The sequence below is a fragment of the Crocodylus porosus genome, unplaced genomic scaffold (assembly GCF_001723895.1).
Source record: "Crocodylus porosus isolate Cpor-Errol unplaced genomic scaffold, CroPor_comp1, whole genome shotgun sequence".
Classification (NCBI taxonomy): Eukaryota; Metazoa; Chordata; order Crocodylia; family Crocodylidae; genus Crocodylus; species Crocodylus porosus.
The window spans coordinates 1,235,889-1,248,843 of record NW_017728919.1 but is presented as its reverse complement, the minus strand read 5'-3'; the positions used below and the strand labels follow the sequence as shown (position 1 = coordinate 1,248,843).

Here is a 12,955-nt window from a genome sequence, read left to right as displayed (position 1 = left end):
GGGCAGGGCAGGGCAGGGCAGGTGGGAGCCCCCACCCAACCCCTCTGCCGCATCTGGTGGGTCCTGGGTCCTCTCCCTTGCAGACACCGGCTGTACCAGGACGACTGCCTCTGCGTGCGGGGCCACTACCTCAAAGATCTCGCCGTGCTGGGGAGGGACCTGGCTAAGACCGTGGCTCTGGACCACTCCCTGCAGGCCTACCCCTACCAGGTAACTGGTGTTGCTGGGTGGGGGTGTAGGGGATGCTGGGCTCGGAGAGGGGGCGAGGGTCCTGCTACGCCAGGCACCGTGGAGGTGGGTGGCCCAATCCATCCCACCCTCCTGCAATGTGCCCACTTCTGGGGTGCAACCTGGCAGCAAAGCTGTGTCCTGCAGGCCTGTGCTAGGGTGGGAGGGCACCAGGCCAGGCTCTCGGGGACAGTTTTTTGGGGTGGCGCCAGGTCGACCCCACCTGGGACCTGGGTCAAGTTTCCGAGGGATCAAGGGGAGCTCTCCAGGGTCACTCATGCTCCGGGCGAAGCTGAGCCCTTGATCCGCAGGCCTGGGATCCTGAGATCAACCTTCCCCAGCTGGGGTCCCCGAGGGGCAGTGACCCAGTGCCCTGTCAGTCGTGCCTGGCTCCTCTGTTTGGGAAGGTCAGATCGGGCTGGGGACGAGGGGCCCTGCCAGGCCCACCGCCCAGTAAAGGGGGTGCTCCCCTCACCAGTGGTCTGCCTCTTCTGCTCTGGGCAGCAGCTGGTTCTCATGTGGGTGGTGTGCTTTCTCCCTCTCCCCAGGTCTCCAACAGGATCCCAATCCCCAGCTGGCACGGGGACCCCCAGGACCAGGAGCTGCTGCGGCTCATCCCCGTGCTGGAGAAGTTGAGCCAGGCCGTAAGGATGGGGGCAGTCCCTGTGCTGGGTGGGGAGGCTGCCCCTTGTGCCCCTTCCTGCCTCTGCGCTTCGGAGCATGGCTGATCTGGAGCAGCCCCTGTGTGCCCCCTTCTCCCCTGGCAGGGACCCTATTGCCCCTCCACTCCCCTCCTCCCAAAGAGGAGGTGGGTTCATGCAGGTGGATGTTTGCCCCCAGGAGCGAGGGGCTTGATTTTTTTACGACTGTAGGCCTCTCCTCCATAGAGTGACGTCCGTCCCGAGATCCGGAGGAGGTACCGGCTCTGCAGGCTGCTGGCTGAGGACTGAGGCTGACCCCGGGGCCCCACGGGAGGTGCATTGGCCAAAGCCTTGCCCTAACCCCTATGAGCTGCAGCTGGGCAGGCGCTGGCACTCCCCTTGCTCCAGAGGAAGCACAGGCCTGCAGTCCTGCAGCCTCTTCTCCTTCTGGCTTTGCAAGCCAGGGATCTCTGAAGCAGCCTAGTCGTGGGGTATCCTGCTCCGGGAGACAACACCAAGTTCCTGCCCTCTGCCTCATCTGTCTTCTGGTGCTGGGAACAGCCCCTGCCTTCAGGGCACTTGGTCCTGGGCCTGCCAGTGGCTGGGGGCTGCTGGTTGGGTTTACTGCAGTAGCCAAGACTTGCTCTTTCCCTGAGCAGTGCCATTCCCCTGGCCCCTGCCACGGGGGGAGACCTAGAGCCAAACTGATGCCAGCAGCTAGCAAAGGAGCCCAGCATCAGTGCCCTACACCTTCCTACTGGGCCTGGCGCTCTGAGACCTGCCCCCTTCTTGATCTAGACCTTGACTTTTTTTGTTAAGCCTCTCACTGCAGCTGGCCTGGGCTGGAGCCCCTATTTCCCAGCCCCATGTCTCTGTGCTGGAGGAGCAGGGGTGGAGGGAGGCATCTCACCTGCAGCCCGGGTGTCTTCACCCAGCAGGTCCCAGCTCCATAGGCACGTCCGCCTCCCCACCCTCCCGGATCCCTTTAAGAGCAGTCTTGGCTTGCTCATGGGGTGGGTTGGCTGGTGCCATGCCTGGAGCGGGGCTGGGCTGGGCTGGGCTGGGGCGAGGCCTGGCAGGAGATAAGGGGCTGTGAAGAAATCCGAGCTGGGAGTGAAGGGGCTGCTGAGAGCCCGGGTGGGTGTGGGGCCTTCGAGCTGCCTCGGCCCCGTGGGACTGGAGCACGTGGGCAGCGGTCAGTCTGACCCTGCCGACACCGTCCGAACCCTACACCCGGTCGGGGCCTGAACCTCGATGCGCCCGGTGCTGCAGTAACTGGAGCTGGGCCGGGTGACCTTTCCCTGCAGCCTACGCCCTCGGGTCGGAGGCAGCTGGCTTGGGCTGGGCAGGGATTCCTCCCGGCTGCCTGGGGGCCCCTGCTGCGCTTTAGGGCTTGTCCGCTTCAACTGTTCCTTTAACTTTTTATATTTCAAAGAATAAACCATTGTCTCCACATGGCTGTAACCCTGCCGCTGCGCCCTCCCTCTGTGCTCTGCCTCAGTTTCCCCCTTTCTGGGAAGGCCCCCCCCCCCAAGCACCCCCAGTGGGGCCGGGCAGAGCCCCATCAGCAGAGCAGCCTCTGACTCGAGACCTTGAGGGCCCTGCTGTCATGCCCAGCCCGCAGCTACCTGCGCAGCCCAGCCGCTTCATGCCAGGGGCGTGCCCGACAGACACGCTTGGAAGGGACGTTCCTCTTTCCACTCCTGCATCCCAGCCCCCCACCCTGGTACCCTGCTGTGGGCCAGTGGCACAGCTGGCGTGGGTGCCTGGCCAAGGCTGGTCTGAGCACCAGGGTGTGGGGCAGTGCCTTGGATCTGCGCAGGTCTCACCTCCCCCCGGAGCCGGGTGGGGAGAAGATTGTGTCCGGTGCCCTGCTAATCCCCCTCGCTTGGGCAGCCGGGCCCTGGGCCGGGGGGCTTTAACCATGAAAACCAACGGGGCTGGAGAGGGGGAAAGGAAGCCCATGAGCATGGGGATTCACGGGGGAAAGGGCAGGTGTTTTTTTTCCCCTGCCACCCTGAGGTGACACCTGGGCCAGACACACTCGCAAATCAAAGGCAAGTGGTGCATCGCTGCCTATAACCCCTTCCCTTCCCGCCCGGGTTCGGGGAGTGCTGGGCCGCAGGCCCCTGGCCGCCTGCACGCCGTTAGCTGGCACCACCTCCAGCCATGGGGGTGAGACCCTCCAAGCAGGATAAAAGCCATTTCCACCCTCGCACGGCTCAGGTACGGGGTGCCTGTGTCTTGCCCCCGGCAGGCGCTGGTGGGGCCAGGCAGGGAGGAACTCAAGGCTTTTGGCCCTCGGTTCCCCACTTGCATTTTGCAAGGGCCCCAGGTGTGTGCAATGCAGCAGGGATGGGGTGGGGGGAACAGCTGTCTCAGCCCTTTAGGTCTTTGCTGCTGGTGCTGCCACGGGTGGACAAGGGAGACGGGGGAAGCAAGGCTGTGCTGGCAGGGAAGAGGAGAGCAAAGCCCCCCACCAGTCCTACCCATGTTGGCCTTACAGGGCACAGATGTGCCCGGGGTCTGGCTGATGCTGAGGACAGACAGCTCCGAGTGGGAACAAATTTATTTTGCAGGGAGGGGTAGTATCAAAAGAAGACAGGGCACAGCCGGGGGGCAGGGGGGCCAGCTCTGCCTTATGCTGGTGGCCAAGACTCCTGCTGCTCCGTGGGCTCCTTTCAGTCCCGAGTCCTGTTCTCTGCGCTAGCGCAGTCCTGCCTGGGCAGCTCCATGTCAGCAGCCGTGTCTGGAGGGCAAGGCGCTACCTGCTGCATCCTGGACCGGGCAAGGGCCGCCACGCGGTAGGCAACGTAGAGGAGAGTGAGAAGGACGGGACCCCCGCAAAGCAGCACCAGCAGCACCAGGATGGCACGATGCCCCCCACTCCACGTGCCTCCGTCCCCACCGGGCAGCGGGGAGGGGTAAGTCGGCAAGGAACAGGTGTGGGCGCGCTCATCGTAGGTGCAGAAGGGGGGGCAAGCCGTGCAATTTCTGGCGCCGTCCCCCTGGCAGGTGTAGCAGGATGGGTGGCAGCTGGTGCAGACCCCGACGGGGCGGGCAGTGCCCAGGGATCTTCGGATGCGGGTGTAGTAGCGGGGAGGGCAGTAGGAGAGGCACAGGCGCTGGAAGGCGTAGAAGGGGCTGCTGCACTCTGCGGGGAAACGGCAGGGTTGGGAGGGGAAGGAGGGTGCATCCCCTCTCACTGCCACGCCTGGCACTTCTGGTGAGAGGAGCTCGGGATGGGGGGTCCAAGGAAGCCCCCCCGCAGCGTGCAATGCAAGTTGTGCACGTCTGGGAGCTGCTCAAGCTGGCTGGAGATGGGTCTCAATGAGCTCTTGCAGAGAGGCCTCGCTCCCAGGTTGGGGTGGGGGTGGTCCCAGCATTGCGAGTGGCGCAGCACCCAGAGCCACTCGGTGACTGCACCGGGCCCCCGGGAGCACAGTGTTGCCTTGGACCGCCTCGCTGGCCTGCCGCGCAGGGGGTAAGCCCCTAAAGGCAAGCTGCCTTGGCGGGAGGACTCACCCGTGCAGGCTCCCTGGGCATCGTACCGCGTGCACTTGCTCACGACGGCGGCCTCCGCCTGCCTGGCTCTCATGTCCTCCTCTGTCCCATAGAGCTGCAGCACGAAGCTGGTGAGGAAGCCTGTGGGGGAAAGGGGCCGAGCCCCTGCGGTCAGGGAGCCCGGGGCCCTCCGCACTGTGGGGTCCCAGCAAGACCCACCAGAAGCACGTTGTGGCAGGAGCAAGGAGTGGGCGTCATCGCCACGGGGGCCAGCCCTTTCGGGGCTTTCAAGAGCCCAGTGCATCCCTGCTGACTGGCTCATTTGGCCACGTGGCCTTGGCTGTCTCATCCTCCCCAACCTCCAGCCACAGTTCGGTGCCAGCCCCGGCCTGATGGTGCTCACCAGTGTTGTAGGCATCGCCCTTGTTCTCCAGCAAGAGCGTCCAGGTGCCCTGCGGGTCCTCGTCCCAGAAGTGGGTGGACATGAAGGCCCAGTCTGTGTAGCCCTGGCTGCTGGTGTCGTAGGGCCTGGGGCATTTGGGCACAGCAGATGCCAGGCTGGGCCTCAGAAACCGGCATCAGGCATGTGCTCTGGAGAAGATGCCTCCCCACCACCCCAACCCCTGCTGGAGGGGTCTCAGCTCAGCCGGTGCCTCAGGACCCACCTGCAGCTGTGCTGGGCTCAGCACGGATCCTGCGCCCCTCGCGGCACTACGTGCATTCAAGCAGCCCTCCCTCGGCTTGTGGATTTGGTGCCACTCGGCGTCTCTTCCGCCCCGAGCTGAAGCCCACCCCCAGCTCTCTCCTCACCTGACGGCTACCAGGGTGGACTTGGTGGCCATGGGGCTGGTCAGAGAGATCGCCAGGTCCCCTCGCCGGCTGTAGCTCAGGGAAAGCCGGACCTGGACGTGCTCCAGGGAGCGAATGTGCTTGGCCTTCCCGGTGCAGCTGGAGACGTTCTTGCTGACAGAGAGTTTCGAGCCGATCTTTCTGCCGGGAGACAGGACAGGGAGGTCCAGACCCAACCCGTCCCGTCCCGTCCCTGCTCCCCATGCAGGGGGCCGGGCGCGCCCTAGGGCGAGTTACTGGGGAGCAGGGAGGCTGCAACTTGGGCTTCTCGTGTGCTTTGGTTTGGGACCAAAGCAAGCACAGGGTGAAGGCAGGAGTGTAGGGGGAATGGGAACCGACAGGGCAGCCCCCCAAGGTAAGTCGCTGGGACGGTGGTTTTGGAGAGGAGGCAGGTTTCTGAACGAGGTGGGGACTGGCTCGAGGGGCGCTGGGTCGCTAAAGGGAACGGCACCAGGAAATCAGCCCCAGCCTCATCTCCCGAAGGGCTGTAGCTTGGTGGTGCCACGCTCGGGACCCCGCTACCCGCCCCAGCCCTAAGCAGGCTTTCCCCAGCCGCTCCCCATCCTGCTCCGTGCACGGACAGACTTTCTTCCAGGCCTTCCCCCCAGCAGCGTGTGGCTCGAGGCCAGAGTCCAGCTGGCCGCAGCTCTTACAGGGGCGAGTAGACGACCTTGACTGAGCACCTCCTCTGAGGCCGAGTCACGGGCCACTTCTTGGCCAGGTCCACCAGCGCGCCGGCATCCAGCAGCCCGTAGCCATAGTGGTGGCTCACTGGGAAGAGAGAGATGGTCGCTCAGGGGGAGAGCCCAGGAAAATCTTTGGCATCGGACTGCTTAACTCACACGGGCCTATTGCTCCCCAATCTGCGGAGGAGGAGGTGTCCAACAAATCCCCCCAGTGCCACCTGCCTGTCACAGCAAGCCCGAGAGGCTAAGCAGGCGTCCAGCTGGCTGGAGCAGGAGTGGAGAGGACCCCGGGTCCTGGGCGGCTGACGACCCAACCCCGTGCCCATGGCTTGCAGCTCCAAAAGGCCGCGTCCGACCCTCACCTTTGCGCCCAACACCGTTCACGGCCCAGTCGTCGGCTTGCAGGTGGGCTGGGCGGGAGGCTCTCACCGCCAGGTGCTGCATGTCCCGCCAGGTCAGAGCAGGGCTAGGGAAAAGGGGGGGAGGGGGCGGTCTACGCCTGGTCTCCAGCGCGCGGTCCTCAGCTGCCTCAGCAGACAAACCAGCAAAGGGACCCCGCTGCATGGCAGAGGTTCAATTAACAGGGGCACGCAAGCACTTTGCATCTGGCCACTCACTTGGCTTCCAGCGCGAGGGCGATCATCCCGGCCGCGAGCGGCGCGGAGGCCGAGGTGCCCGTGTGCCTGTCGGTGCAGCGGTGGCGCAGGTCCGTGGTCACCTGCGGACGCGGAGGCGGAGGAGGGTCAGGGCGCTGGGCGGGCGCGGGGGTGCAGAGACGCCCCGGGCGCCAGGCTGCGGCAGAGGGGCGAGGAGCAGGAGGGGCAAGGGGCTCACGATCTGCCGGTCCTGCCGGGCACCGCTGCTGTACGTGGCGGTGAGGGTGGAGGCGCAGGCCTCGCTGTACCAGGGCACCCTGCCGTTCTCGGTGGCGCTGCCCACAGACAGCGTGTAGATGCTGTTGGTGTAGCCGTCGCAGTTGCAGTTGTCGTAGTGCAGGCCGCCGTTGCCCGAGGCCCAGACGAACACAGAGCCCAGGCCACCCCGGCCCTGGTGGGAGGGGGGCAGGTGGGTCACTCGTGTGGGGGGGGTCACTCCCTCCACGGAGCTGCCCCCGTCCCTTGCTGCAACGGGGCAGCCTTCCCCGCGGGCTCCTGCAGCCCCAGCCCCGAGGCCGTGCTTACGTTCACTATCCCCTTATAGAAGGCTTCCAGGGCCAGCACCCCTGGCCCGTCCACGGTCTTGCCGTCATCCTCCGGGCCCCAGCTGGCACTGTAGATGTGGATGTGCTGGGGCTGCAGGCTCAGGGACTGGGCCTCCACGATGTCCGTGATGGGGCCGTCCAGCATCCTCACGCCTGGAAGGACACCGGGCTCATCGGTGCCGCCCCGCTACGGGTTCGCAACAAAAGCTTTGCACTCCCCCATGAGGATTTGGGGCAGGAGCCCTGAAAACAGCCCCATCACGGCAGCCTGCTTGTGGCAGAGCCTCCAGAAGTGCCTCCTCGCTGGTAGCAGAGCTCAAGCCCCCGTACCAATCTCCCAGGCGCTAAACCAGGCAGGTCGCTGCCTCCGAACTGTGCTTGCCCTTAAGAAGCACGGAGCCACGTGGCCACAAGGGCCGGGCCCACGGGTCCTCAGCCTGCCAGGATGGCACCGTGCAGCGTGGCTCCTGATGAAACGCAGCTCCCGCAGCCCCAGAAGGGATGCTGCTACTCCAGTGCCCTCTCGCGGCCTCGGCCTCCACCCACAGGCAGTCGCTCGAGCAGGGCCGGCTTGCAGGGATGCTGCATTTGCTAGGTGGGAACAGACTTCCCACGGAGTCGAGCACCTGCCGCTCCTCCCCTCGGCGGCCGGCAGGGAGATGCAAGGGCCCCGAAGCCCAAGCCCACGCAGGCCAGTCGGGCCAACTCTTGGGCTGCCTCCTGGACCCTCCCCGCATCCCAAGAAGCCCGGCTCTGGCTGCTCACCTCCGATCCGCGCGTTGTGGGCGACGCCTGCGCCGCAGATCCCGTTGTTGGCCAGGGCCGCCACCTCTCCCGCGCAGCGCGTCCCGTGCCTGTCGGGGAGAGCCAGGAGACTGCCACCGCGCTCGGGATGCCTCTCGCTTCAGCACAACTCAAGGAGGCAACAGCTGTTCTCCGGCATCTCGGGGTCACTCGTCCTCGCGTCAGCTTAGACAACGGACCCCACTGCTTCCCTCACCCCACGCCCCTCTGCGGAGGCTGTGGGACCTGGGGTCCTCGGCCCCCAAGTCTGTCGAGAGAGGTCTCGCTGGGTCGCCTGCTCCGGCACAACTGGGCTTGTGGGCCGAGGCCTTTCAAGGCACACAGCGCCCGCCCAGCCTGTTTTGTGGCCCAGTCTTGCTTAAAGCAGGATCAGGACCCTCCTGAACGATACCAGAGAGGACCCCCTGGGAAGGGAGTACGCATGCGCTCACAACCCCAACGTGACTCCATCATTGCAAAGGGAGCAAATTCTTTCCACCTCTCCCGCCCCCAGTGCAGCCTCCTAGCCAGCCTCAGGAGACAGACCCAAGAGCTTAGCTTGACCCACAGAGATATGCTCACTAGTGCAACCACTAGTGCGAGGAGGCCAGGTGTCGCAGCGGCACGGCCGGAGCACTCACCGGTTCTCATCCCAGCTGTTGTAACGCGGCTGCGGGTCGGGGTCGTTAGCGTTGAAGTCATAACTTGCGAAGGGATCCTGCAGCAAAAGGCAGCGCCGGGGTGAGAAGCCCGTCGGCACTACCCTGTGCGCCGCGCTCTCTCTACACCGTGCTTCGCAACCTCGCTAGGCTCAAGGGCCCCCGGGAAAACGTTAGCTCCACGTTTTCATTCGCGTTTCGGAAAACCACCAGCGCCGTTGGAAAGAAGCTGGGAAGCCCCCGGCAAGTCAGAACAGTTTGGATGTCCTGGATCACTACCGAAATCTCGGAGCTTATCTGGGGGACTTTGCGATCCTCATTTGGGAATCACTGCTCTACACACCCTTGCCCAAAATAGAGCCATTAAAGAGACAAAAATCTTTCTCCAGGCGGTGCTCCAGACTTCTGCAGCTCTTTACAGAGATCGTTTCTGCAGCCTCTGCCTGCACATGGAAAACCATACCCCTGGCTTTGAAGGCAGGAAAGCAGAGCCTTGAGCCATAAATTTTCGGCTTCTTCCCCTAAGTGGAGTCCTCTGGGTCTTGCCGTCCTAGCAATACGCAGATGAGCACTTGGCTCTTACAATCCAACCGGGGCGCCGAGGCCTTGTCTGCAATGCCTTGCACAGGGCTGAACAGCACATCGGTTTGACAAACAGGGTTTAATTGAAGCCTTGCAACTTTGCAGATTACTGTATTGGGTCACTGCAGCTTAGCTTGAATGCTAAAGCCGCTGTGTGTCCTGAAGACCAAAAATTGCATAGGCTTTTGTGTAAAAAATATATATATAAAAAAAAAAATCCCCACACTGGTTAAACGGGTGCTGCTCTGTTTAGCCCAGGTGTGACAGACACTCCCAGCTCTCAACCAGCACTCTTCAGCATTGCCTCCCGAGGTGCTTGACAAAAGAGGTCAGGGTCATAGCCCCCATTTCACTGATGGGGAAACTGAGGCACTAATAAGACCTGCCTAGCAGAGCTGTGGCAGTCAGGGACTGAAGCCAGGTCACTGGAGGCCCAGCCCAGTGCTTTAACCACTGCCCCACACCCCTCGTGCCTGGGGAGACATGTGCACGTGGAGGGATCTGGTGTTTACTGGTTTTGCAGCTTCCTTTAATCGACTCTCGCTGTGTCGCCTTTGAAAAGGGCCAGGACACGATCACCCCCTTCCCTGCTGGGAGGGTTCGGTGGGAAGAGACTTGGTCTCCTGACTGGAAGGGCCAGTAAGGGCTCCCCGCCACGACAAGGACATGGGGCCCTGACCAGTTCCAGCTCCCAGTCTCTGCCTTGGTAAAGGAAGAGCTGGCCGCCGCTGGATCCCAAACCACCCAGCCGTGAAAGGCACCGGCGGCGCCAGGCTGCTCTTACGTAGTTAGCAGAGAGGTCAGGGTGGTCCTTTTCGATGCCGTCATCCAGGATGGAGACCACCACCCCCGCACCCGTGTAGCCTTTGCTCCAGGCCGCGAGGATGTTCAGGTCTGGACTCACATCATTATTCTGCAACGAGAGCCAGGTGGATCTATGAGGCCAGCCTTCTCGGCTCCTCGAAGCAGCTGCTTCTGGCTGGCATTGCGATTTGAGAGCTGGGGAGAACAGGGAGCCCCACATCCAGCCAGAAGCAGAGTGGAGGATGGAAACCAGGAGCCCTGGCGCCCCGTAGCCCACCCTCACCACTAGCACGTGCTTCCTCCGACCACGGCGGCAGAGCCGGAAGGGGCTGGGGCAGGGGAGGGAGCAGGGAGGGCAAAGCCTTACCATGTACCACTGCTGATGAAACCAGGGATCTGTTGGCACCACCGTGACCGTCCTTCTTGCTCGCCTCTTCAGCGTCTGCTGCTCAAACCAGCGCACCTAAGACGGAAGCAGTCAGCCCTTATCGCCAAATCTGCACGTTCCTCCACGGCAGATGCCATCCCTCACCACGTATTTACCACATGCTTTATGTGCTCGGTGGAAGAGCTGGTGTATACCCGGAGGCTGCGTTTCCAGGATCCACGTAAAAGAACCGTAAGAGCCCGCACGCCTCGGCCCGCAGAAAAGGACTGCCCATCACTTCCTCTCCCAGTTAGGTCTGCTGGCCTTTTGAAGGACAAGGCATCAAAGAAGCCAGGGCATCCGCAGCAAATGCATCCAAGCGTTGCCTTTAGGAGACCGATTCTTGGGAAACGGGCAGTTTGCTCTGTCCTCGTGCATCAGGTCTGACCCCCAGGCACGCTGAAAGGAGAGCGCTTCCCCACCCGCGTGCGAGGGACGGGGTCATACTGCACCATCCCTTCTGGCTCCCCTTGGCTGATGGTTACATGCGCTGGCTTGCCAGCCTAGCAATGCCGTCCAAACTGTGCCTGCATGGTAGCACGCACAGGCATAACTGGGCAGCTCTGACCCGGGTGGGAGGAAAGGGGCCAGGCTGAACCTCCACCACAAGCTGTGTGCTGCAGGCAGGACCTCCTGGCTGACGTTTTAGGGCCTGTAGGCTAGGCAAAAGGCCATGAGCAAATAGCCTAGCACAAGGGTGGCCAACCGGAGGCACGTGCACAAGTGGCACGGGCAGCCTGTGTGTGTGGTATGCAGTGGACCGGGGAGCGGACAAGCGGCACAGTGGCAGGCAGGGCAGGGAGCAGAAAGCAGAGCAGGCAGGGAAAGCGGATCCGCAGAAGCTGGGGATGGGGCAGGGCTACCAAAAGCTTGGCCCCCACCAGCCTAGAAAGAAGTGAGATTTTATTCACCTTGGGCTCCCTTTTCAGACGCACGTGCCAGCCCCAGTGTCTGTTCAGGGATTTCTGCACCAGGCCTCGGTGCTTTAAATGGTAATAGGGCTCCCCTTCGATGACCTGCGGGAATAAGGCTTAATAAATCTCTGAACAAAGGTGACAATCCCAAGCTGCCTCCAATAATAAGCTTGTCAGGGCCTACATAGCAATAGTCCTGTGCACCAACTGGCACGCTCTGAGGCCGCAAGCTCCCGGCCAGCCAGATCTCTGTTAACACGAACAAGAGAGCAAAGGCAGGAGTGCACAATTCCCTTTTCATTCCACATTTGTGTCTGGCGATTGAAAAATCCCAGGAAAGGTGGGAGGTCTGTTGGTGGCGCAGCTTGCCTTGGTACAACGGTGAGAATAGGAGAGGTGAGTGACTCTGGTGGCAGCTGCAGACCTGATTACATAGCCGGAGAGGGCGAACTGGATCCCGATTGAGTTGTGGCACATGCTAGGGAAGCACCTGCGGGCCATTCAGAACGAGAAGGCGATGTAGCTCTCTTTACAATACATCTCAGCCCTCTCCTTTGCCTTTTCCTCTGCTGCTAATCCTCTAGCGACAGCATTAGTGCAGATTTGGTGCCAGACGCTCGGATTATTTCATTACGGCCTCGTTATATGGATCCTCTTTTTAAAGATACATGAACTGTAAAAAGCATCTCCTGTCAATGCCGGTAGACACTGGGGATGCTGGAGACCACTTAAAGCCATTAACTTGTGTTGCAGCAGGACGGTGATGCTGAACTGCCAAATAAAAACCGTCTCCTGGTAAAGGCTTCTTAGACAAAGATTCGTTAGAGAAAAGGAGGGGAGTAATGGAAGGAAAATGGCAGAGTAAGATGATGGGTTTGTGGGGGAGAAAGAACCCGTTGTCGAGAGCCAAATGCATCGGGCTGCATCAGGACCTCCTAATTAGCCCGGCGTAGGGCATTGCTCTCGTGGCCCAGAGGTTCATCTGTAATGGCCATCACATGCCGTTGGAAGCGCGTTAGAGATACAGCTGCTGCCCTGACTTGGGACTTGCAGGCCTTAAATGCTAGAGGCTGCAAGTGGGAGAGGAACAAAGGGGTAAATTGGATGCTTATCTTGCTGGGATCCTATGACCCCAGCTGACTTCCTGCCCTTTGGGCGGGGGGCTGGACTCGATGATCTCCCGAGGTCCCTTCCAGCCCTGATGTCTATGAAATCTATGAAATCAAAGGGGGGATAAGCCCAGCCCCGGTCCTGGGGCTCACTCCCCCTTGCAGCATTCGCTCTCCCCGCAGGTGACCCTGGGCCCCGACGAGATGGACCCGGGGGCGAAGCCAGTAAACGGCAGTTCTCTCATCCACCTCCCCGCCGCCCGAGGAGGGCAAGGCAGAGGCGAGCTCAGCCGGAGGTCTGCCACCTGGAGAGGCAGGCTTCGGGCGGCGTGTAGCCGGTGGGCAGGCCCTCCCTCCTTGCTCCCCACGTGCGGGAAGGCAGGCTAAAGCCGCCCGGGGAGCGGCTCCGCGGGTGCGGCGGGGAGCCGAGCAGTGCTTCGGGGCAGCCGCCGCTGGGAGGCCAGGGAGGCCCGGGCCCACCCGCTGCCCCGGGGCGGCCCTCACCTGCCCCAGGAAGAGCAGGCCGTGCTTGCGGGCCAGCAGGCGGGCCGCGGCGGCGCCCCCGGGC

General features: G+C 62.6%; 2 protein-coding genes across 2 annotated transcripts in view; one reads left to right on the top strand and one right to left on the bottom strand.

Annotated features, from left to right (window-relative positions):
- LOC109312400 (CTD small phosphatase-like protein 2-B) overlaps nucleotides 1-1,027 on the top strand; it is a 2,673-nt gene extending 1,646 nt beyond the window's left edge. The window contains exons 7-8 of the mRNA XM_019538425.1: nucleotides 7-210; nucleotides 777-1,027. Of these exons, the coding sequence (XP_019393970.1) occupies nucleotides 7-210; nucleotides 777-956 (384 nt within the window). The 3' untranslated portion in view covers nucleotides 957-1,027. The remainder of the gene's footprint in view (nucleotides 1-6; nucleotides 211-776) is intronic.
- Nucleotides 1,028-3,408: 2,381 nt separating this feature from the next.
- Nucleotides 3,409-11,755, bottom strand: PCSK4 (proprotein convertase subtilisin/kexin type 4). Its single transcript, XM_019538424.1, has 15 exons — nucleotides 11,656-11,755; nucleotides 11,276-11,394; nucleotides 10,305-10,400; nucleotides 9,918-10,046; nucleotides 8,534-8,610; nucleotides 7,875-7,963; nucleotides 7,090-7,262; nucleotides 6,743-6,955; nucleotides 6,526-6,626; nucleotides 6,271-6,374; nucleotides 5,876-5,993; nucleotides 5,184-5,363; nucleotides 4,777-4,901; nucleotides 4,395-4,514; nucleotides 3,409-4,023 (listed from the first exon to the last, which is right to left on the bottom strand). The coding sequence occupies exons 1-15, from the start codon at nucleotides 11,753-11,755 to the stop codon at nucleotides 3,551-3,553; spliced, it is 2,217 nt and encodes a 738-aa protein (XP_019393969.1). The 3' UTR covers nucleotides 3,409-3,550.
- Nucleotides 11,756-12,955: the final 1,200 nt, after the last annotated feature.

Excerpts from the sequence above, each read along its gene's own strand:
- PCSK4 (XM_019538424.1), bottom strand. The coding sequence starts at position 11,755 with ATGTGCCACAACTCAATCGGGATCCAGTTCGCCCTCTCCGGCTATGTA. Across the intron at positions 4,902-5,183 it reads TCCACCCTGGTAGCCGTCAG|GCCCTACGACACCAGCAGCC; the intron begins GTGAGGAGAGAG and ends CAAATGCCCCAG. Across the intron at positions 4,515-4,776 it reads GGGCGATGCCTACAACACTG|GCTTCCTCACCAGCTTCGTG; the intron begins GTGAGCACCATC and ends TTTCCCCCACAG.